At 32.2% G+C, this 26,159-nt stretch overlaps 2 protein-coding genes across 10 annotated transcripts in view; one reads left to right on the forward strand and one right to left on the reverse strand.

The window, feature by feature from the left end:
• Nubpl (NUBP iron-sulfur cluster assembly factor, mitochondrial) overlaps nucleotides 1–26,159 on the reverse strand; it is a 74,370-nt gene that overhangs the window by 37,366 nt on the left and 10,845 nt on the right. Inside the window, exons 1-2 of one of the 4 annotated variants that reach the window (XM_076490717.1) lie at nucleotides 6,658–6,778; nucleotides 3,290–3,419 (exon numbers count right to left, since the gene is read on the reverse strand). Coding sequence is in view for 2 of the 4 variants with exons in the window: in XM_076490715.1 (XP_076346830.1) it covers nucleotides 3,290–3,419; nucleotides 6,088–6,225 (268 nt within the window). In the remaining 2 variants the exon portion in view is untranslated. Of the gene's footprint in view, nucleotides 1–3,022; nucleotides 3,044–3,289; nucleotides 3,420–6,087; nucleotides 6,351–6,657; nucleotides 6,779–26,159 lie in introns of those variants that run through there. The other 3 variants (XM_076490715.1, XM_076490716.1, XM_076490718.1) reach the window with 3 other exon arrangements.
• The window catches only part of LOC143245000 (uncharacterized), a 98,942-nt gene continuing 88,629 nt past the window's right edge, over nucleotides 15,847–26,159 (forward strand). For 5 of the 6 annotated variants that reach the window (XM_076490709.1, XM_076490706.1, XM_076490713.1 and 2 more), the window contains exon 1: nucleotides 15,856–15,983. The gene's annotated coding sequence lies outside the window, so the exon portion shown is untranslated. Of the gene's footprint in view, nucleotides 15,984–26,159 lie in introns of all 6 variants that reach the window. The other variant, XM_076490710.1, reaches the window with a different exon arrangement.

A 26,159-nucleotide genomic window follows, 5' to 3' on the forward strand; every position in this document is an offset into this window, starting at 1 on the left:
TATATACATGAAAAAACAAATATTTAGGAATAAACTCACAAAAGTTTTTCGTGGTATTTAGAATTTGGTACTCAAGTACAGACTTTGTATGAATTATCAAATACTCCAACTTAAGCCAATGAAAATAAAATTCCTTGTAAATTATTAATTTGATGAAACAAAAAGTTAGTTCTCCAATTTTGTTTTAGTCAAAATATAACTTACCTTAGATCTGAATTATCAAAAACAGTATTTTATTTTCTTCATAATACCAAGAAGAAGAACATGTTTACTCTTTTTTTTTCTTCATATATGAAAATCTTCTGCTTCTTTGGAAAATGCTGAATTTTTTAACTAATTCTGACTCAGCTGCTTTTGAAGAAAGGAGAACAATGGTAAAAAAATTAGTCAGATTACTGCAAGATATATATTTTATATTAGTGTGATTAGGAAGTAGGGGAGCTCCTTTCTTTGGGGATTATGAAAAATCAAGCATGGTAACTGGCTCACTTAGTTTCCACTCAACAGTGGTAGCCATAAGAATGCCTTTGCAAAGCCAGATTTCTAGTTCATAATATTCCTGAGCCACATCCTTGGTCAAGAACTTGTAATATGACATCAATGAAATAAAACTAAAAGGTATTTATACTGGCTTTCACTGAGTATGTTTTTCTCACAGCAGATGCATGGAAATTCAAATGTTGTTGGGACATTCATATAAAATGAAATGTCTGTAAACATAAAGGAGAATATTACAAGTGTTGAAAAACAACTTAAAATTTGCAGTGCCTCAAAGGTCAGATGATAATGAAAATACATTAAAACTACTGTGTATGATAAAATCATGTTGAGCATTATTTTATATGTCTATTTGAAAATACTTATGCCTCAGTTGGATTTTGATCATTTATTATAATTGAAATTTTTATGATGAGTAAATTGAAATTCCAACTAAAACAAACTTACTGGTTAATTAGATATATCAAACCTTTCTGAGCAGAGAAAGTGCCAATGCCATACATGTAAGAAAAAATTAAATACACTCATTTTGTAATTATAACAAAACAAGGAATACAAAGAGTGCTTCATACATGTACACACAAGTTCATTAGCTATTCATATTTTACTCATGTTATTTATTATTTATTTCACTGTAGTTCTCACCCCTTATATTTTTAACAGTCCTCATTAGATCTGAAAAAACTGTCTAAATAAAATATCCTTTATTGAAAATGGAACAATCACAGCTCATTCCCCACCCCTTGTTTTTTGTTTGGTTATCATCACACAACAGATTCAGTTTCCTAATAACCAGACAATGTAACTTACCACAGGATGCATGACCTTAAGTTCTGTTGGATTAGCAACATATGAAGATCACCAACCTATTCAATATTTCACTAATAGTGCTATACAAGAAGTCACAGCTATACTAAATTACACAGAGAAGTATTCTAGATGTAAGTGAGAAAAACCTGTTTCAGATATGTAAAAAATCAAAACTTTTGCTTGCCTTGCTTCTCATTTATTTCAATATTCAATTCTTTGAACTGAAAAGTAAATATTTATTCACCCACGATATTTCTGTGCAACAAAAAAGAACTGTATATTGCAAATTGGGCGTGTTTAGTTGAGTTGTTCTTTATTTTCTTTAAGCACCTAACAAATCATACACAATGAATGACAACTCTGTGCTTGGTTTACTTATTTTGTACAAACTCCCATTACACTAATGTTGGCCTAGGATAAAAGATAATGCTAACAGTTAGAAAATTATAGCTTTAAAATACTTACTGATAGATAACCTTACTTAAGTGTCATTGCACAAGAAAATGTCCATACCAAAATGGTATACATTGTATAAAAACTGTATGAAGCATTCTGTGATGGCTATATTTTTTAATGAAATTTGCAATTCCAACTTCATATACAGGTTTTTAAACAAAATTGCCATATCTGTGTTGTGTAAAATTTTAAAAACTGAAATGTTTCACACAGTAAAAATAAACTGAAATATTACAATTAACATAACAGAATTACAGTTACAGGTGCCAGTGGTCAGTAGAATCAACAGCTGGACTAAAATGAAGACTACCATAGAGAGATTACTATGGGGATGACATGGTAATGAATGAATACAAGTGAATGCAATGGAAAGATGAAGAACTTCCAAAATCAATTTACTAAAACTGAAAATAACTATTCAGAATAAATTGAATATAAAGAAATGTATTACACAAAAACAAATAGATGAGAACCAGGGAGTATTTCTTCAGTTGCAAACTAATGAAGGGTTTTTTACTTTATATGTATATAGCATGTGTGCATGTATAATAGATTTAATGTCTATGTTTGTGGCAGTTTAATACATTTACAAATGCATTTAACATATATTGTTAAACATGTATTGCAAAAATCCCACCTAATCTCTAAATTTGTAGAAGATTTTTATGCTTGAGAATCCTCTTCGAATTTAGATAAAAGGTGGAACTTTTACAATACACATTTAACAACACCTTTTACATGCATTTTGTAAGTACATATTATACTGTAACAAACATAGATATTAAAATAAACATATAATATTAAATCTGTTACACACATAATTTAGACATTTACAATTTTATGGTTTCCTCATAAAAAACTGTTTGCTAGTAATAATATTATATACATGTTATAAATGTATGCTTTTATCTTTATGCTTTATGCATACTAATAAATCTAGTTTGATCTTTTCAGCTTTGATTATATGAATTAAAAACACTATTAATAATTTTATATTTATCAGTGTAAGTATCGTGATACCAACATAAATGCTAGATAAAACATGTATTTGTTATCATACTTACTGGTACAGCTTGTTTATACCTCAATTTATAATTCAATTATTACATATCAAAAACAACCAAAGTTTATTACAACTAATATAAAAAATAACTACAATAAAAGCATTCCTTCCATTTTGAACCAGATGAAAAGAAGAAATTTCACACACGAATATTTTTGAATTGTATGTAGACTGCATTTCAGAAATATATATTACCTCTGTCCTGTTTGCTGTATATATGGAATTGTGTATGCTAATATTGCTGCCTTTTCCTATTGGTTGGATACATTTCTATGATCTAAATAAATTTGAATTATATATCATATGTCCTCTTATATACTGAACAAATATGCACTACAACAAAGAATTATATTACATAATTCTTAAAGAATGTTGCATATTCATATGAATAATATATTTCTGTCTGTTGCCTGTATATGCATTATCGTGTTTCTGATAGAATAACTTTTTTTAAAATTCTACCTGCTGTAGTAGACTTTCCAACTCCACCCTTTCCAGAAGCAACAACTATAACTTGTTTAACTCCAGCAATTGGTAATTTCTTTGATAAACCTTTTGCTGATTTTGGATTATGGTCATTTTCTCTTGACTCCTACAGAAAATAATAACTTTCATATTCAAGAAGAAATCCAGAATAATTAAAATTAATCTAAGTAAAACACTCAAAAGGTATAATAATTAGATAAATTTTTAAACAAGTTATATATATTACAATTTTTATACACTGAAAATGTATTTCTGACAGGTACTTCCCTCCTCTCACAAGATAGCTATTTTTGTTCATTGCTGCCCATTGTATGCAAACACTTTCTTTATGCCTTCTGCTCCCCCTGTAGGAATAAATGATTCTATGTTTCTCATGTAAATCATTATGCATCAACTATTCTCCTACAGGAGCACATTACACTCATGTGATTCCCTCTATACCTCTCTACTGAACTATCACTCCTTATTAGTAAGAATTTGAGTTCAGACATGCCTTTATAGTTTATTTCTGCACTTGAGTTTGGTTAAGCCTTTTTGTGCAAGGTGTTTCAAAGTTAACCTTACCACTTTGAGGGTTACAACAGCCACTAACATTTTTCTCAGGCTTCAGGTGCAAGTGACCTGACAATAAACTTATCTGCTTTTATATGTCAGGAGATTGAATATTACATAATCCAAACTTTATCCCTAAACTAAACCAAAACTCCAGCTTAAATTGCTAAGCCTTATCTGGCTAATGAGGACTTTGACCATCTTTTTCTGCCTTCAGAGTTTGCCAATTATTTCTAAGTTGCATGCATCACATGGTGGTATTGTGCTCCTTTTGGTGGAGAGGTGATGCATGATGATGTACATGAGACACACAAAGTCACTTATTCCAAATGGGGGAGCAAAAGACATAAGGAAAAAATTTGCATACAGAGGGCAGCAATGAATGAAAATAGCTAGTCTTTTGGATGTAAATAGCTGTAAATCATATTGGAAATAACTGTTATAATCACAAATAAACTCTCAGTCCAAAATGACAAATATTTATTAAAATAGATCCATCTCTCTTTTTTTTTTTTTCTTCCTACAATAAACTAAGTTTTCTTCTTTAGACCAAAAACAGTATTGTATAATCTTATACAAGATTCTAGTGAGACTTCATGAAAAGTATTGATACAGTTTTTGGTCTCTTTACTACAGGAACAATATCAACATGCTGGAAAGAGGACAAACGGATTTGTGCTGGGCCATTTACTTCTGTTTATAGCTTATGTTAATGACACTGAAAGAATTATTGTTGTGAAATTCCTCATGGTTTCATGTTAACATAAAACCAGTAGAAGTAGGGACATAAACCTAAGGTTTGGCAAAGCAGAAATTACATACAGATTGGAAAGTTGTACTTTTTGAACAAACATTTCAGTCTCCAAATGTATTATGATTCAGAGAGTTCAAGTGAGAGATGTGTACTTTGGAGAGGGAGAGGGGTGACTAGATAGAAGAAGAGAGTTTTTTCCAAATGAATGGTTTAGCCATGATAAACGAAATGGATCTTCATTGTTCCTCAAATCTTATATAAGAATCATAGATCTGACACTGTGTAATGAGAGTGCTATAACCTTACAGAGACCTAGATCACTTGATTAGTCAAACAAACATGTACAAATGGTATTTTACATTAAGTGAGAGGTTGCACAAGTGGGTAATGACAATTTTAATCACACATATACATCACATCTTTACATTGGGCCTTAACTGTCAAAATATCTGCTTGAATGGACAAAGAAAATTACTAAAAATAAAGGTAACAAATGAATATAAAACAGATTTAATAATTGAAACTGATGTTTCAAACTATTTCATTCAGTACCTTTTTTTTTTTTTTTTTCAATGCAATGAAACAAATCTTATAACAAGTAATTAGATGAAAATCAATTAAATAGTAATAAGTAAGAAGAAAATGATCTTGGTACTTAGTCAAACATCTGTTAAGAATTCCACATGATGTTGCCAGATTAAAAGCAAATAAGATTGTGGGTTGTACCAACAAGAATACTAAATACAAACAACTCAAAGCTATAGTTTCTTTCTATACATTACTGAGATGAGTATTTTGGGATTCAAGACTGGATGTAGGAAGAGGGGAATTGAGTGAAATCAGTGGGACAGCTATGACATGAAAAAGGCCTCTTGTTGTCCCTCAAATGTTATGTTACTTAATATAAATTGACAATTTTGTCAATTATGTGGATGAAAAAAATTACCTTAAGCAAGTTCAGGTATTTTTGATACAAATATTAAGCCAATGATACATTTATTGCAAGAAGTTAAAATTTTGGATTTCATATACATGAATACTAACTACAAGTCTAAATATATCATGTTTTTGTTGTTTTTTATGAACAAGTCACGAAATATTTTATAGTACTGTACAATGTTTTGATCTCATCTCAGGAAAGGTAATGAAGTGCTGGAAAAAGATTTAAAAAAAAAAGAGTTGCTAGAATGACTTCAAAATTCAAAGCTCAGTTGTTACATGAGGATATGCGAAGATCCTTTGTTTCCTCTTGCCGTTCTACTACCAAATCTCTCAATTCAGTTAATTTTAATATTAATTGAGAAAAGGTATCTCTTATCCTATCTATCACTGTTTCAGACTTCAATTCATAATTTAACATTTTAATTTACTATTAACTGTTAATTTTGGTCTGGGCTAAACATACACGTGCTTTTTAAAATATATTTTTCCAACAACTCGCTATAAACCTCTACAAAAGCATACTTACTGTAGAATAAATATTTACTGGCGGTAAATACCTTGATTTTATTTTAATAACACATTTTGTTTCATAAGCATTATTATTTGAGTTAAAGAGGGATAGTACTCTCTTCAACTTACAAAACATTGTCATAGTTATCGACATATTATGAATGTGAATATAAAAAAAATCCACCTGGTAGTGGTAAGTTTCAAATTAATACATTCACGAAATTAATATGAATGCAAAAATACTTTCCAGCAGTAAGTCTGTAGGCTTACAAATTATCACTAAAAAATAGATTTCGATATCCGTGGAACGCACAGTTCAGATAACCTACATTTGTAGCCTTTTACACTTGACAACAAACATACAAATAAATTACAAGATAAGCAGTTTCTGTCATGTCATCAAAGTCTTTTGTAGCAAGCTCGAAAACTAATAGGAATACTTAATCAGTCAGAGGTAACAAGAAAAATGTTCATCCAGATTTAATTTCAATTTTGAGATGTATTTGAAACCATTAACAGTTTAAGCTTTATTAAATAAAAATATTCAGATCACGAAACCCATCTATCTTTCTTCACTGAAACTGACCTGTTATTCTTACGTTCTGAATTATAGTGCACTATTCCTTCTTCCTATAATTTTCGTTATTCAACAAGTAATCAATAAGTTAATTCAGAATCCATTGCTTTGTTGAAATTAGTTCTTAAGTAATTATTTTTTTTTACTATTTCAAAAGTATCTATGTTTGAAACAGATTATCCAGATGAGTTAATATAAATCATAAACGTTTAGCTAAAAACAACTTTTTATATTCATGAAACTACCGCTAATTATAATACGTAAATGAAATTGGTAATTCTTAATTTCAACGCATGCATAATACAGAGGGAAATAAAAACCTACAAGAATGTTTTTTAAACATCCGAATATACCGAAAAGGTTTGATGGTATATTTGGGTAGAGTGGGCCTTCCTTATCACTGTATAATCTGCGGTGGAATCAAATTGTGGTGTCGGTTTTTCGCCCGGCATGATCAGGTGGTTAGGGTGCTCGACTCGCAATCTAAGGGTCGTGGGTTCGTCATGCCAAACATGCTCACTCTTTCAGCCTTTGAGTAGTTATAATGTTACAATCAACCCCACCATTCGTTGTTAAAAGAGTATTCCAAGAGTTGCCTTACCTCTAGCCTAAAACTGCTAAATTAGGGACGGCTAGCGCAGGTATCCCTCATGTAATTTTACGCAAAATTCAAAACAAACAAACAAGTTGTTGTTTTTGTTTGTTTTTTTCTCAAAGCCTTTTTCCAACGCCGCCGACGTCTGATTATCATTTCATGTATGTGACCAAAACTTCTGTTCTAGACGAAAATTTGATGTGATCTAATCAATTTCATTTGACTTCAGAGTCCAGAAGAATGTATAACTGGACATAAAAAATTTAAAATATACAGATTCTATTTCAAAATGGTTTCTATTTATGAGTTTTAGTTATTGTTCTATTATCAAATTTGTAATAACATCTTATTTCTAATCTCAAATTACGTTAAGTAGTGGCTAGTTTTGTCCAAGTATCATATGATAATTAAGTAGGTATTAAATAAAAAGAGAACATTAAAACTTAAACATTTAAACACTTATTTAACACGATTCAAAATTGCTACAAGGAGATCTCTTACTTCAAATCGTTATCCATAAGGCATTATCGGACGACGCTATAAATCATAACAGCCATTTAACTGTCAGATATAAGTGTATTTAATTGTTTAAATATACAGCCATGACCTGACATCTTGGTACAAAGCCATTCATAAAGTATGCTGCCACACAAGATAGCACCAGTGTCTTATATTTTGAGTAAACCATTAATGAATGTTCCATTGAGCATACATATTTTTAAAAGCTTGAGAGAACATGATTACTCTTTGTTAAATTTTATACTTTCAGAATTATAATGTTATCAGTGTGAAGCATATATCAAAGTTACAATTGCTCATCATGAATTTTTTCCACCCTTTTAGCAGAATTTTTACATTCTTCGCTGCGTGTGCAGACGCAACTTTCTGTATAGTTCAAACTTGATGGCGAGAAACCCACTTGAAATAAAAATGTATCTCAGATACATAATTCAAACTGTTTACTTTACAAGAACACTTATTTTATTTGAATTTATACATAACTACTTTCAGGAAATCAATTGGAGCATCTGGTCAGTTCACGAGTATTGGCTTCAAACTACATCTACCAATTTCCAGCAGTGTAAAAAAGGATCAGGTAGTTTAGTCATTGTTATCAGTAATTTTTTTTGCTATATGTAAACATGATGATTTGTCCATTTAATGCGCAAATGTAAAACCATTTGTAGTTGGTGGAAAGTGTCATTTCTTTAACCATTTTGACAGAAATGTGAGTGCCATCTTTCATTCTTTGTATCACCTGAAACGTTGGGGTCTCCATACAGTTGGCATATGAATAATTCAGTCTTTGTCATTAAAATTACCGATATTTTATCAGAGACCCTTACTTTACCAAGGGTCATTTTGGTATCACAGTGAACACAGAATAGCCTAAAGATGTCCTTTTTTTCCTAATATCGCATAGTACTCTTGTAGAATCACTTCCAGTGAGAACATGGAAACTGGTTAAATAATCACACATATATCTCCATCTCTTTCAATAGAACAGTTTTAGTACCTTTCTTCAAGCTGTCAGTTTAATGTGCCAAAGCATAAGAAACAGGAGAGCTCAAAACTAAGAAAGTCTTTTAGGTTGATGTCACGTCCCTTGAAATCAACGACCAATAAACTACTGTTGCTTTTTTTTTAAGGAATCCGTTTTGTTTTTTGCTGTAGCATACTTTATGAATAGTTTTATTCCTTGATGTTTTAATACGTCTGTTTTCAAACAGTTAATTGTACTTACATCTGGAAGTTAAATTATTATTATGATTTACAATATCATCCGATAATACCTTATTGCCAGAGGTTTAAAATAAGAGATTTTATTGTAACAATTTTGAATCATAGTAAATCAGTGTTTAAATATTTAAAGTTTTACCGTTTTTTTTTATTTAAGGTTTACGTAATTATCGTATGGTATTGCCCCAAACTAGATAGAAACTTGATGAAAAACAAAACCTCATAAATGGCGTCCCTTTTAAAATAGAATTTATATATTTTCAAATTTTCATGTTCAGTTATATATATATTCATTGGCACTGAAGTCAAATACGTTTGGTTAACGTTTGAAATAACGTCACATTTTCATCTATAACAGCACTTGTGGTCAAATGCGTGAAATCACGATTTCGATAGCGGCCATATTGGAAAATGGCCTTTAAAAAAAACTGGAACCACAACGTGATTCCACTGCAAGTTGAACAATGATCAAGAAGTTCCATTGTATCCAAATATACCATCAAACTTTTTTGTACACTCAGTTGCATAAATTCCTTTTTAGAGCAGATACCCAGAATGGCTTCTGGTCTATCACATTAAACCATAGCCCCTATGAAAATTGAAAATTTATGTTTAAAGCCCAAATCCAAACTTTTTCTACAATATATTTACTCCGCTGTCAAATGGGATGTCTGCCTGATAATGTGACGTTAAATGTTTGTTTAAATCATTTTTTCAATTATTTGAAAATATCAATGTGAAAAACATTATTTAAATCAGGTGCTTGGTGGAAAAGCCACCTCGCGATGGAACTAGTAACTTTCTGTCATCCTGTTCTTTCTTGTGCTCTTAGCCTTATGATCTGTCTTTTTACCTTACATAATTTTGTCAAGAGCAAGGAAAATATTCAAACTTAGACATCTGTAGCCATGTGTGTAATTATAACAATAAAACGTTGATCGTGGAACGTTTTGAAATTCTCTTTGCATTAGCTAATAATAACTATTGTTTTGGATTATTTTTATTTGGTGTCACGTCTTTTTTTCGTGAGAAAAAACTGCTGTCTAACCGAATATACCGTGTGCAAGTAAGTAGCAATAATTTATATTGGTGAGTTAGGTGATACCTTAAAGATACGTCCTTTCTTTTTTCTATTGAAATGACGAAGAGAGGCTTAGTAATACCTATGCATTGAGAGGTGTAGCGCTATGAAACGTGACATATAGTGCTGTGCTCTCTTAGTAAGAAACAATCGAAAACCTGCTTCAGAGGTTACTTATTGGCCTAAATCCGGTGATGCGCTAATTTTCATGTGTACACTTTCACTTTGATTGTCCGTTTTGTTCGTATTAAAGATTACTTTTCAATTGTTTTAGATAATGTTCTGTCTCTGTCTGTCTCTTTTTGTTCTGCATCAAAATATTCACAAAAAGAAACTCATTCTAACTCTTTACATTCTCTTAAATAGTTTATGGTTACTTTTGAAATTCATGGGGAAAATGGCATCTTTGAACTTACCACACATCTAACATTCTAAATTACATTTCATCTGTTATTAGCCAAATCTCAAAATTAGGTATATCGAGTGACCTTAAATGTTGTTTGTTCTTTAAAAGAATTACACATTGGGTTATTTTTTGCGTCTACCATGGGGTATTGAACACTGGACTTTAGCATTATAAGTCCGTAAACGTACTGTTGATCCACCGAAAAACAATGAGCTTAGTAAAAGAATTGTAAAATCCGATTGATATTTGTGAAAATGAGGAGGTATAGAAATAGAAAACATTGAAAATAATGGGTAACTATATACATATTAATATTTTGAATTTTATTTCTGGACAATTCAGAATACTGATAGTTATCAATATACTTTGATAAAAGTTCATTTTAGAAATGTTATGTCTTATTTTATTACTAAATCTAATGTCAAACAGATTTATACAATTTATTTTCTGTTTTCCTTGAGCCAAGTGTGGCCCAATTATCGTCAGAAAATCGTTCTTCACATTCTAAAATACAACAGTAAACAAAAGTTGATAGTGGGCGCTATTGACTAACTGCCTTCTCAAGGCACTCAACTTTGAGGGTTGTGGGTTCGAATCCCCATCACACCAAACTTGCTCGCCCCTTTCAGCCGTAAGGGTGTTAAAATGTGACGGTCAATCCCACTATTCGTTGATAAAAGAGTAGCCCAAGAGTTGGCGGTGGGTGGTGATGACTAGCTGCCTTCCCTCTAGTCTTACACTGCTAAATTAGGGACGGCTAGCGCAGATAGTCCTTGAGTAGTTTTGTGCGAAATTCAAAAACAAAGCCTTCTCATTAGTTTATGACTTCAAAATTAGGGTCAGATATGCAAGGATAATCATTTGTGTGTGTGTGTGTGCTGTGTATGAATATTCCTAGTTTTCTATTTTCTTCTAATATCATAGTAATTATGCTAAACTTATTATTTGTATTGTTTATGTGCAGTTTTCACATAATGAGAGGTACATTAAGTTGCTTTCATTTTTGACTAGAATATAACTTCTATGTTAAAGGGATATCGTTGTAATATTGCACGTTGTACAAAATCCTGGACAAAAATGTCCTTCAGTGGTCGTTCAGGTGATACCTAACGAATAGAGCCTCAACTAATTTATACTGAGAACGCGATCTAAGTGTCGTAGTGTGTCTTATTATTGGCAGTCTTCGTATTTTTTATTCATTGGTAAAAATAAAGCCGAGTCCAGTCCATGTAACGATAACGAATTATTCGTTTCTTTAGAAACATTCATTACAACCGTGTTCCCTTGCAGACCATAATTTCTTAAACTAAACTGACCGGTACTCAGTGATTACTTAAATCTTATTAACTTCTTATTGAATACTTCACCAACATTGAACTAACTTGGTCATTACTGATCACAAATATTTACATTGTATTTTGTTTCTCCATATTATATGAGCCTACTAGATTCTTAATTTTTGAACTTTCAAAATCTTAAATGTCATCATAGTGAGTGTGTGTATTTTTTTATAGCAAAGCCACATCAGGTTATCTGTTGAGTCCACCGAGGGAAATAGAACCCCTGATTTTAGAGTTGTAAATCCGAAGACTTACCGGTGTTACAGCGGGGACTTTTCAGAAGGAGGCACTTTTTGTCCACTCCCTGTAAATCAGCTAATGATAAAAATGAAAGGTTAGTATGATGTTAATACTGATAAGACATGTACTTCATTAGATTGACAAAGCATGGCTGAAGAATTCCTGCCTCCCAACTCTGAGGTTATGTATGTGTCGAGAAGGGCCATATGCTGTGCTTAAAAGAATTGAAGGGCAAGTTCTAGTTTTACTTATTTTTCTGATGTCTAATAAAATATATATCAAATTAACATTTTCAGGGGGAGCATTTTGTCCACTCCCCTGTAAATCAGCTAATGATAAAAATGAATGGTTACTATGATGTTAGTACTGATAAGACTGGATTCCATTGCGATGACAAGGTATGCTCACTTTTTGTCACCCCCTGTAAGTCTTTCTCAGTTAAATGTCATGTGTGACATCAGTGTTGTGTTTTAATCTCTGGATATTCTGTGTAAATGTGATGAATGACTATCCCGTGAACGGAGAAAGTCCAGGGGCACTTTAAGCTCTCTGACAAATATCAGTGGTGATGTTTTATTGTCTGTTTCTCAAGCACTGCTGTTTGAAAACTCATAATTAGCAGTGGGAGATCTTGATCCTGCATTTTCTGATGTTCATTAATATAAGTGATTAATTAATTTAACAATATTTTATTGTATTTTTCCACCATGCTGTTGGAAGATGGACGAAGGGTTGTTTTCCTGTTTGTTTTTTATTCCAAGAATCTGATGCGTTTTTTACAAACAAAGCTGATTCAAAGTTTTGTTCCTCACTTAAGTGAATTTCTATAGGCACCTCAAATCTTGAAAGGAATTCATTCATGACTTTATTTACGGAGTTTTATTCCTAGTTAGAAATAGGTTATACGTCTGGTGAAATAATCAATCACAACCATAATGTATTTCTACCCACTGTTACTCTAATTCAGAAGATCGAACACATCAACAAGAACTCTCTCGAATGGTGTTCCAACACAACACTGTTGTTTCTACTCATTATGTTTCTTTTTCACAACACAGTCAACACAACTTATACTATTCCTCTACAGACCATCAGCATCCAAACCAATAAAATTACTCTTATATTTTTCTAGGTTTTCTAAACACCTAACTGGCCAGCCATTGAAAAGTTGTTTAGATGATTGAGTACTGTGGAAATACCAATTGTACTCACTCTTTCTTCCCATTAATATCTTTGCATTTTCAACGTAAGTCACCTTGTAGACAAAATGAATATGAATCCCACTTTGCCCAGTACATCTTTGTCTTCGGACTATAGGGGGCGACTATTTACCATAAGGGGCATTTTGTGCCACTCTTGATCCACTGAATAACTGTTTTCAGATTTATCTTTGGCTTGGAGCTTCTTTCAGTTGAATATTGGACAAAATTTATGAATGTCAATCTTGGATTACACTATATTGTACTTTAGGTTAGTTATATTTACTGACCTGTGCTTTTGTGATTCTTTTTTTCACTTCGTTTATTTTCGTCATTAACACAAAATCTTCAGGATAATGTATCAGCATTTCTATGGTTCTATTCAGTACTGTGCAAGATATTAAAATTATACACCAGAAGTTTTTGGAGCCATCTTGCTTTCTGTATTGCAAAAAATCATCAGAAATTTCAGTGGTGCATGGTCTATCATGAGTGTAACCCTCATGCATGTATGTTTTCTTATAGCAAAGCCACATCGGACTATTTCTGAGTCCACCGAGGGGAAATGAATCCCTGATTTTAGCGTTGTAAATCCGTAGACTTACTGCTGTATTAGCGGGGGACCCTTTATAGGTAAAGATGAAAGTGTTGTAGGACTCAAACAACATTAATTACCTTTGTCTTTGATTTTTTAAACTGATACGTGTAGAGGATGAACTAAGTCAAAATAATTTTCCGAAACGATGATAGTAAGAGCATAGTCTGAGAAATCTTATATCTGATCCACGTTTTTAGTGTTGACCAATTCTCAACAAATTCAATCTGAGTCTCAAAAAACTTAACTGCCTACAGAACAGTTCACACTTTTTGGGATTCAGCTTAAGGTTTTTATTCTTAAACCAATCCAAACATTTCCCAAAACCATTATAAGCATTATCATAGGTCTTACTATGTTTAATTATGTCTCCAAGTAAATTGATAAGGATGCTTCAGAGTAACTGCAAAGAGCGCACTCTATTATTCATTGAAATATAGGATGTGCTTTACATTATCCTATTAGTATTTAATAAATCGTTATAAATCATTACGAATGGTATTAACTAACATAAAACAAAACAAATTACTTGGACAAAATAACTGGCTAAGCTCAATAGCAAACTTATCCAAATACATCTTGAAAACAAACACTGGCCATATCAACTCTTTGTCTTTAAAAAAAACAAAGATAGATAACTACAAATTACCAACTATGTCGTATTTATTATCTATTTTCGAATATGCTAGGAACTTTACGTCACACTCCTCGAACTTTCTTGGTGTCCCAGACCCATCTTCAAGAACATTTTTAATTTGAATGACATAATTTAGATCTGCATCTCCCTCTAGCTAACACTTACATTACAGCATTAAAATTATAGCTTACAATAATATTTTATTTTCAGAGAGTGATACATGTTTTTCGACAGTGTGTTGTTTTTACGATCTTAAATGCTATTTAATTACAAATAGTTTATTTCAATTTTGCAATTAAAACATTTTAGTTAGAATGACCTCAAAATGAAATTGTAGTTTATATTAGTTCTTAAGTTGCATTGATTTGTGTACATGAATTTAACACGTAAAATAACAGATTGTTCACCTAGAATCTAGGCCAAGATAAACTAACAGAATAATTGTGTAAAGAATATTACTTTTGTAAATTTGTTTAAAGTTTGTCAAATTATATACATATATGTTTGTACCTAAGCACAAAACTATCCAATGGGCTATTTACGCTTTGTCCACTACCAGTACCGAAACCTAGTTTCTAGCGATATAAGTCCACAGACATCCCGCTGTGCCACTGAGGTCATACATTTTTCACTTTTATTGCTGGAAAAATGTCTTAAAAGGAAATATATAAATGCAGTACTTTAAGTGAGAAAAACTTATTGGCAGCCAACTACATGGAATACAGTTAATGGGAAGTTTAACAACATACTAGTTAAGATTTACGTAACCGCATCAGTACGTCGTCTTTTGTGTGTGTGTGTAGGTTATTGTATACGATTAATGCTGTTCTTCAGTTCACAGTCTTACAAGATACTAGACCTCGTTCAGCAGTAAGTCTGAGGTTTTACAAACTAAATATAGGATTTTGCAGTGGGCACAGGACAGACGGTCCATTGTATAGCTTTGTGTTTAACAATAACAACAATAATGACTCCCTTGTATCTGCGGACGCTGCTAAGTAAAAAGCATAAATTCAACAAATAAACTGCAAAAATTGATTATTACATCTCAGAATTTGAACAAATGTGAGGGCAATGTAGAAAACAGAAGTTTTTTGACTTGCATGAAGAATTATCACTTAAGCCAGTTTGAAGTTCGGTATACTTATTGTGGTATTTGCTTTTGTAACATATAAGTGTAAAAACGTTCACTTTACGGAAACAATTCCGAAAGTTTCTTTTTAATTTCATTGAACAACCTATTCTCACTCCCAAACGAATTAAAATGAATTTTTAACAGTTTGTAGCATAGAATAAGTATTTTAATTGAATTATTATTTTTATATTATAAATAATATGTGCATTTTGTACTAATAGAGGGCGAAGCAATAGTTGAACAGTGTTTTGGAGTACCTAAATTTGGATGCAGGAATGTTGATGTTTGGGTGGAATCTTTTTGAAAATATCGCGTTAGATTGTATATGAGAAAATGTTAGTTCTTCATATATACTGGTCTATATCAGGTAAGAATTTTCTTAGTTTTCATTTCCATTGTAAGAATGGTTGAAAATTGCAGTCTTTCCTCTTATAGACTTTATCAGGAGTAACGGAATTGTTTAGTAATTTACGTACCGAATTTGAGGTTATGACTATGAGCACGAATAGGACTGGTACCAGTTGTATAAGCATAAATTCAGTAGGAATAAGTGTAATACAGATATGGGTAACATATAAATTGTGGTCTAATATATTATTTAAATCCATTTGACTATACTTGCAAACGTTGAACAGTTTTTTTTTATGAAACTGCATCTACGTAAAGTTTTTAGCATTAGTAAAGGTTTGTAGTTATCGTGGTAAAGGAGAGCAACAACACTGTTAGCAGTGAAGCTATCAATGTAAGATGAATGTGTAAGCTTTCTGCAACGACTTTTCAGAGTTAATGATTAATCTCAAGGCAGATTTGCCATTAAAAATAAAACATATAGCTACAGCTACCAATAAGTATGGCCCGGCATGGCCAAGTGTGTTAAGGCGTTCGACTCATAATCCGAGGGTCGCGTGTTCGAATCCCAGTCGTACCAAAACATGCCCTCCCTTTCAGCCGTAAGGGTGTTAAAATGTGACGGTCAATCCCACTATTCGTTGGTAAAAGAGTAGCCCAAGAGTTGGCGGTGGGTGGTGATGACTAGCTACCTTCCCTCTAATCTTACACTGCTAAATTAGGGAAATCTAGTGCAGAGAGCCCTCCAGTAGCTTTGTGCAAAATTAAAAAAAACAAAACAACCAATAAGTATAGTATCATATCTCATTGTCATCATCAGTATGCTTATCATGTATTTGTATTGGTTAGTTCAAGCAACCTAAATTTGCAACAAGAAAAGTAAAATTAACTAAAAGGATTATTTTTTATTACACTATGGCGATTTTTTTTCTAAAAGATAAGATAAAAAATTAATTGCTACATATAATCTAAACAAAGGTATCCTAATACTTTTAAAAACATTTGACGGTTTCTAGTTTAAAATATTTTGTAAACTTACTTATTCAAAAATATTTTAAGCTAAGTAAATAAATATTAATTGCATTAACTGTTAAGTGTATTTATAAGTATTTAGTAAACCAAGTGAACTAGCAGTTAAAGTTACTGTAGCTCTTTCTGTAAAATAAATTCATAAGATTTGGCAATATTCATTTTTATTTTGAAGTTTGCCATTTGAATAATATTTTATAGTCTTCCTTTGTGTATTTCTAAGTTGTTTGCTATTGATGGAGTTGAAAAAAAAATTCATGTAGAAGTGATTTTTTACAGGAGATTTATCATATTTTCATGTGTAAATTAGTTTTAACTTAGATTTCTGTTATTTAAATTTTAAATATTTATTATTTGTAATTTGGTATTTCTTGTTGTTACAAAATAATGTTTCAATGATCCATCCAACAAAGTGATTGGAAGAATACATGTCTACACTATGTATTTTAGTTAAACTGTAGTGCTAGATTTATCTTTTAAATTTCGAGCACATTAATATGGAACCATGCATCTTTATGAGTTTTTGTTTACATTTTGCTCAGAACTGGGTATAATAAGACAAGAAACAGTAAAACTTCTTTGTCATATTAGAAGAAGGTCAAAAACACTATTATTCACTAATGATGCACTGATACTGGTATAACAACAGTTTGTAATCCAAACTTTTCTATGATGAAATGCACTCAGTATCAATAATGTTTTCTTTTTTTAATTTAACAGGTATTTTTATTTTAAGAAAAGACCTGATTTAGTATATTTAATGAAGCATGGGATGATTATAAACATTTTATATTTGTACATATCTGTATGCCTGCATGTCTTTTTGTAATTTTTTTTTATCTTTATATAGTTTTGAGTAATTTTACATCAGTGTTTAGTGACACAAATTAATTGAAATCTGCTGAGTAGGCTGATACTTGTGTTCAGTTATGGGGTTTGAAGCTGAAAATGCTTTGAAAGTATTTATCTGATGGCTGGGGTTAATTATTGTATGTTTTTTTGTTGTTATTGCATATACTTGTATATTGTATATACTTTATGTATATATGTATAGTTATGTTGCGTTTCCATACACACACACACACATATATATATACTTACATACAAAGTGTTGTAGATTTTGTCTAGTATTGTATATAATTCAAAAGTCTTTGAAACTTATTTTTCCTTTTAGGATTTGGTTGGCAGCCTAAAATCACTGTCTTTAATAGCCAATCATGTTTATGTGTGGTTGAGTTAGTGCCCAAAGTTTACTTTGTTATTTTTACTGATGACAATTATAATTCCAAATAATGGTATACTAGATGATCATGTTGTTTCTCATCACTGTTTTGTTCAGTGACTTGATACCAGTCTTTATAGGTTACTGAAAAATTATCATAATCATATTTTAAAAATAGTTTTGGTGGACCAAGAAATGATTAATGATGAAAGATCACTTTGAGTTGTAAAGTAATGCACATGTTAATATCAGTCAGTGAAATTTGTTTATGAATGGTTTGTTTTCCTGCTTTATTGTTACTTGTAACCTGTTTGGAAACCATAACTCGTTGATTCTTGGCAGTGATCCAGTATGTTTTGAGAAACCTACAGTGTCCTATTTTAACAGTAGTTTAGTGTTTTGTAGCTACATAATGTCTTTAATAAACACTGTAATCAGGATGCATTATGAAGTGAATTTTTATAGTAAACTAGTTTTGTTTTTTATCTTACTTGGGTAGATATTTCATTCTTTGATTATTAAGTACTTAGTTCTGCATTATTTTGCATGTTTTATTATTGGTGGCATTCACAAACTTTAAAACATTTTAATAGCCACACAGTGTTATAAATTCCATATTTTTTGCTGATTGGGAAAATTAACTTTTTGGAAGGTACATAAAGTATAAAACTGGTACTATAATTTATGTAGCAATAAATGCTTCATCGTATTGAATTTTGCAATTGAGAACTTAAACCAAGAAAACAGTTTGATAAGTGTTTCAGTTTACCAAATTCATCATCTGTTTATAAGAAGATGGGATAAACATAACAGCAAGAGTAACACAAGCTGCTTTTGAAGTAAGCTATGATTCCTCATTTTTACCTTGAAAATAACATGGTTATTAACAGTGTCAACTGCATACAACTTCTTGCTTTACGCAATGGTTTATTGTACAGTCACATTTTGTGTACCCAGCCTGATTGATATTGTGTTAGATCTTAAGCTGTTATTAAGTGCTAAATAATGCATTAAATCCAGTATTGCAAGTCCTTTTGTAATTTTTGAAATATAATTTAATAAACTCATACAAATGTGCAAGAACCCTTGGCATCATTATGAAGGAAACACGCTGATCTTTGTTTAAGTGTTATTTTTATTGAATGCACTATATAAAATAAGTTTCATTCTATTGATATAGGTATCACACCTAATTTCATATTTCACAGCAGGTTATTAGTAGTAATTCATGTGTAATAAAATATTCTACTGCTTTTTTCTGTTTATTAAAATCTTTGTGAAGATGTAGAAATTGTTAACTTAACTGTGTGCAAGTTTTTGTGATAGAATATTACATCATTGAAAATTACCAGTTTAGTGTCCTGTTAAGATACTTGCCATTTTTATTGACTTTTTCTTTGTTATGTGATATAGAATATAAATTTACCAATTATCAAAAAGAGAAATGCTTAATTGTATTTATTTCTACTTCCTTGTAGAAAATGGTAATTCAAATTGTAATTGAATGATACACAGTTTTTGATTTTATGTTGTTATATAAGATTTATCACAGTTTTTGCATAAAAACGCTAGGAGTAAACATTTAATATATATATATATATATATATATTTGTTCATGTTATATATCCAAGGAATATAATATTTTGCTGAGGGGAATGATTAATAAGTATGAAACTATATAAAAATATTTTACAATTCATTAATATTGTTAATTTCAAACAAATAAATAAGAAAACAGAAACACACATTCAACAAAGAATATACAAGTTTAGTGTTTCCCGAAATGCTTCTCATTATTTAAAATAAGGCTGCCTCTAAAAAGACCTACTTAACAGTGTGAAAAGTAAATTACTTTCTCGCAAGATGGCACTAAAATAGGATGAGCGTTTGCACAAAATTCCAACAAATACAAAAACGTGTTTTGTAAAGCCGTATTTTAGACATTATACAACTCAAATTAATTTTAAATTATTCATAACGTATATTGTAATTTGAGTTTGATGCATTTCTGTTGTCGAGGAAGCTGTAATAATACTGTAGGACTACTTGTTGCGGTTCAGAGTACAAAAAGAAATAACATGACAGTTTTCTTAGAAAGAATGTTAATAATTACTTTACTAGATCCGATAGTATCCGTAACAAACGGAAGGGAACGAGGTATAAATTTGCAACTGTGTAGATCGGTAGTTGCAGTCTTTCTGACTTTTACGCGAATAAGTTAACGTAACTTCTTGAATAATGGCGCTCTTGTGAAGGATGGTACTTTACCCCTCTTGTTTAGAAAAGAAACTGTGCTCTCTCGTGAGAAATGCAGAATTAAAGGGGTCGTTTCAGTATTTATGGTCGGTCTAGACTTTTTTAGTATGTCGTGTCTCTTTCAAAATCGAAGAATTATATAGATTCAATAATGAGTCAGAGAGTAGTATAATGTATACACACATAAATGCGTATATTTAGTGATGTCGAGAAAACCCACTTGTTGAGAAATATATATGCAAAAACGGCTCGTTTGGGTTGAGAAAATATTTTACATAGAAGAGCGAACAACGTTTCGACCTTCTTCGGTCATCGTTTGTTCGGTTGTGTAACCCTTCCAAACATGTGGTCAGCTTCCGGTCAGTTACCTTTTTTTATTTTTTTGTGAACCTGACGTTGTTCGCTCTTTCACGTAAAATATTTTCTCAACCCAAACGAGCCGTTTTTGCATATATAAATGCGTATATTACTGTCCAATTAAACATACTAATCCGAGTAGCTGAGCAAGTTTATGCGTTTTGTATACATTACACTATGTAACAAAACTTTACTTTTCTTGTTTCTGGGCAGAAAGTGTTATTTCCCAATTACTTATGCCTAGAGTAAATGGAAAAGACCTATTTTTCTCCTCCAATTTTGCTTTTGTGACCTGGGTAATGAAATTTTCAAATTTACCCATTTTCCAGAACATTCCAGGTAGATTTAGTGCTGAGTTGTTTGATAGGGAATTTTCTCGAACTTACAAGAATTTTCGGGAACTTTCTAGAATGCTGTAGAAATTACGAGAATCATCTAGAACTTTCCATAGTAATATATATATGTATAGGGCTTTCACCACTCAGTGCTCCCAGCTAGTACAGCGGTATGTCTCCGGATTTACAACGCTAAAATCAGGGGTTTGATTCCCCTCGGTGGGCTGAGCAGATAGCCCGATGTGGCTTTGTTAAAAGAAAAAACACCAACACATTCACCACTCAAATTTAGTTCTAGCTGCCTAAGTGAACACATAGACCTATCTGATTTTATCAAAGATGGTATCAAGAAGCTGCAAGCATTTTCCTGACGCATTCTGCTATATATGTGGCCAATTTATCAAGACAAGAGCAAGAAAGTACTCTGTGACAGCATCTGCTAAAATGTGTGAAGCCTACAAGACATATTTCGGTACGCCTGTCGGGGATCAAGACAAACCCTGGGCACCTCGTTTTACCTGTGAGCACTGCAAAAAAACTCTAGAAGGTAAGACGGACAATTTTTGTTTTAAGATTTTATATTATACAAATTTTAGACCTTTTAAAATTTAAATATCTTTATTTTTTTTACATTTCCAATAGTATAGAAAAATATCACATATAAAATATTTTGCATGAACCTCTTACACACTAGTTGTGGACAAAATAAATGTATTCTTCATAATCATTTTATATTGATCTTTTGCTGGACGGTACAGAGGGGAAAGAGAGCCATGAAGTTCGCTATTCCAAGAATTTGGTGTGAACCCACTGACCACTCAAGCAATTGCTACTTTTGCATGGTGGACCCTTCTAAATGTTGGATTGGCAAGAATGCAGCTGCTATCATGTATCCGGATCTTCCATCATCCATCGCCCCAGTGCCACACTGTCCTGAGCTCCCTGTACCCACTCCGCCAGAGAGAAAGCAGCCATCCTCAGAAGAGATTAGCAAATCAGGAGAGGAGGTAGACGTTGAAGATCCAGATTACAATTTCAGAGGTGCAGCTGGTGAGAGAAACCCATACTACCCCAACCAAAGAGACCTCAATGACATGATCAGAGATCTTGGTCTAACAAATTCGAATGCTGAGACAATATATGGGGGCTGATAGTCGCAAATCTCGAAAATCTACTCACTTCTAAACATTTTTGTTCATTTTAGTATAAATACATGTAAATCTTGATTCATATGTTGTTTTATTCAGATCTTGTGTAAATGTAAATGTGCACATTTACCCGATTTTAAATAGAAAATAGATTAATTCTTAAATTTTATTATCCAGGTCACAAAAGCAAAGTTTGAAGGGAATAATGGCCATTTTCTGTATTCTTACAACATGAGCAATTAAGAAATAACACATACTATCTAGGAACAAAATTTATGTTACATAGTGTTATTTAATCGGAAGACCAATTTGAAAAGTACACAATTTGACAGTAAATAAATAGGCATTCACTGCAGTAAAAATGACGTTTTGTTAAATAAATATTTTGTAATAAAAGGTACAAGATCACCAACCATGCTCGTCCTTTCAGCTGTGGAGCGTTATAATGTTATGGCCAATCCTACTATTCGTTGGTAAAAGAATAGCCCAGTGTTGGCGGTGGTTGGTGATGACTAGCTGCTTTCCCTTTAGTCTTACACTACTAAATTAGGGACTACTAGTGCAGATAGCCCTTTAGTAGATTTGTGCGAAATTTAAAACAAACAAACTCTCTAGTCTTACACTGCTAAATTAGAGACGGCTAGCGCAGGTAGCCTTCGTGTTGCTTTGCGCGAAATTCAAATAAACAAATAAAAGGTACAAGATTACCATTAATGTGTATGTGTACATAAAAGTTGGTGGTTTTGGACTCTTGGTAAGTTTGGTCACAGTTATTTGCTTGACCTCAGGAGAGTGGTATTAACCTTAACTTTGAGCCATCGTTTTGCGACTGGTTTAATGAAGAACTATCTATCATGAAAACACTTCCTTGTGTGTGTCAATCTGGTCAGAGGCGTGCTCGAGTATTGTGGTGTATCAAGCAGCAGTGACTGTATTCTTTGCATTACTACCAACTATATTTTCCCAACTACCCAAATAACATCCCACATCATAAAATAACATAACTGCAGAGATTTAGGTGTCTTTGAAGTCATGACTAATTCAATAAGCATTAGCTTCGCAAAAGCCAGGAGGGTCTGTGGTACTCGCTGTTGGTGATGATGTCTGGAGTGTTGACTACTGCTCTGTGATGGTATTGGGAAACTCTTTCCCCTGCCCTGAAAGCGATCGATACGGGTAAATTATGCTTCTTTTCTTCACAGTATGGGAAGTTCATGTTATTGACTTTGGACGTCGAAATGATGTTTTCCAACGTGACTAAAACTGCATTTTCATCCCGGCGGTACTATAAGGATCTGGTAATTTCTCGCATATTTTGACCAATCTTCTGCGGTCCATCCACGTAACCTTGTAAAAATACAGTTAACTCCCGAAATTACTGGGTGGGTTTTTATTTTGTATTTATACGTTGGGATTATTTGCATATGACATCAATACCGTAATGAAGTTATATTGTGTGTATATGTATGTACGTATAAACAGATCAAGCGTTCAGTGTTGGACGTTGTTGTAATAATTTTAAAATCACGAGCTGAAGTGATTGAATAACTTAGTAAACGAACCAAGTTCTCAAATAACACGATTCTTATGAATACACACTAAACCTTTTGCCATCATCACACTTAAAACTGTGACGGATTATTGCAAAACTATCCCAATAAACAATACTTTCTCTCGTGGCTTTAGCAACACGGATAACAAGATAAATTTTAGAATTAACAAGCAATGTACTGTGTTATCAATTATATATATAAGATGGTAATAAAAATCGTGTTAGTAAAGTTAATGAAAATACGGTTGTAACAGAGAAAGTGATTCAGTTAATTGAACTGTTAGCTAGTCATTATATTTTTGTACTTTTCACCGTTATTAAAAACTAATTATTTTGACTTTATATAATCCAAAAACCTGTTTATTTTATGGACTACTATTTTATTTTTATGTTAAAATATAACCAAAGTGATTAGAGCTGTATACCCCCTCGGGGCTGTTTGTGCTTTTGACTGCGAAATATTTAGTAAAGTGTAGAGCAACATATTTTCTAAAATTATACCTCAGAAAATGAAGAATAAGTAAAGAAACAATTATCATTTTGTAAATGGCTTTTAGTCGATAGCCACTTGGATGTACTGTTGTGACAAAATTTTGATTGTAGTAGAAAAGGAATATAAAAGTGTTATAGTACAATATATCCCTAAAGGCCGCCAGAATGGGTTACCTGTTTTAACCACTTTCCAATAGAGTGTTGTCTGTCAGTCAGTCAGTGGACTGTAAAATGACATCAGATAACGGGACGTTTAATGTTGTAATTTGTATTGGTGTGATGTCGGTAAAACGTGCGCGTTCCATAAACCACGAGAAGAATTAGGGACCTTGTAACTACGTTCAAATATGACAAGAACTTCAAAAATGAGAAATAAAATATTTGTTACTGTTAATTTTAGTTTTATTCACTCTTGAAACAGAATAATCAATTATTATGTAGTCTGTGTAAAGACTGATAACGCAGTGAGTTTAAAAAAAATCTTTAGGTTTAGACTTCGTCTTAAGAGTACAATTACAAGGGATCTTTCGACTATTAAATTATGCAACCTAATGCGACGAAATTATCTTAGTTGGCGCATTTATTTCAAGATTAATAGCAACATTTATTTCCTGTTTAAAAAAGCGACATTTAGAAAGTGTTTAATTAGATCGTCTACCAATCTCTTGTTCAGCTACTATTGTTTTCCTTTAAAAGAAAAAAAAACGTTTCATTAAAATAACTTGTCCAGAGAAGTCGCAATAAAATCCGTATAATATAACAAGAAGTGTACGACTGAAACTTCCAGTTTTAAATCGGCCCGGCATGGCCAAGCGCGTTAAAGCGTTCGACTCGTAATCCGAGGGTCGCGTGTTTGAATCCCGGTCGCACCAAACATGTCCGCCCTTTCAACCATGGGGGCGTTATAATGTGCGGTCAATCCCACTATTCGTTGGTAAAAGAGTAGCCCAACAGTTGGCGGTGGGTGGTGATGACTAGCTGCCTTCCCTCTGGTGTTACACTGCTAAATTAAGAACGGCTATCGCAGATAGCCCTCGAGTAGCTTTGTGCGAAATTCAAAAACAAAACAAACTCTTTATAATGAGCCTGCAAGTTTATTGTGTAATAAACAATCTCAGGTAAACTAAGAAAGCGAAAATACGGTTTTAATTGAAAAAATGTGATTGGATTGATCAATGATATTTCAACAATTTTTGCGTATTTTTGCTAGCACACTAGTACTAAAAATTAGTAGCTTTGTACTTCATATTATTTGTTCGTATAACGGATTACTATACACTGTTGGTCAAAATCTTAAGGCCAATGAACATAAAGAAAAAATATGCGTTTTGCGTTGTGAGACTCTACCATTTATTTGAGTAGAGCTTCGAAAGATGAAAATAAGAAAAGAGAAAAAAAAAAAAAACTTTTTTAGCATTTAATAGGGAAAATGTGAACACTATGAAATTAGCCTAAATACTAGCTGGTCGATAGTTTAAGACCATACTGAAACGAAGCGTTAATCGGTAAACACATAACGAAATTTAGTCATTTGTGTTCAAGCATCAGCGTTATCAACATCTCCCACTGACATCTCCTGTGTTACATTGGGTAAAAATATGTCAAAGGCTAAAATGTGGACAGAGTTTGAATGTGGCAGAATTGTCGAGCTGCGAAAGCAAGGTCTCTCTCAACGTACCATTGCTTGTGAGATTGGGCGTAGTAAAACTGCTGTTGCAAATTTCTTAAAAGACCCTGAGGGACACGGAACGAGAATTTCAAGTGGTAGGCCCAAGAAAATTTCGCCGGCGTTGAGCAGGAGGAT

Source organism: Tachypleus tridentatus, chromosome 2 (genome assembly GCF_004210375.1).
Source record: "Tachypleus tridentatus isolate NWPU-2018 chromosome 2, ASM421037v1, whole genome shotgun sequence".
Lineage (NCBI taxonomy): Eukaryota > Metazoa > Arthropoda > Merostomata > Xiphosura > Limulidae > Tachypleus > Tachypleus tridentatus.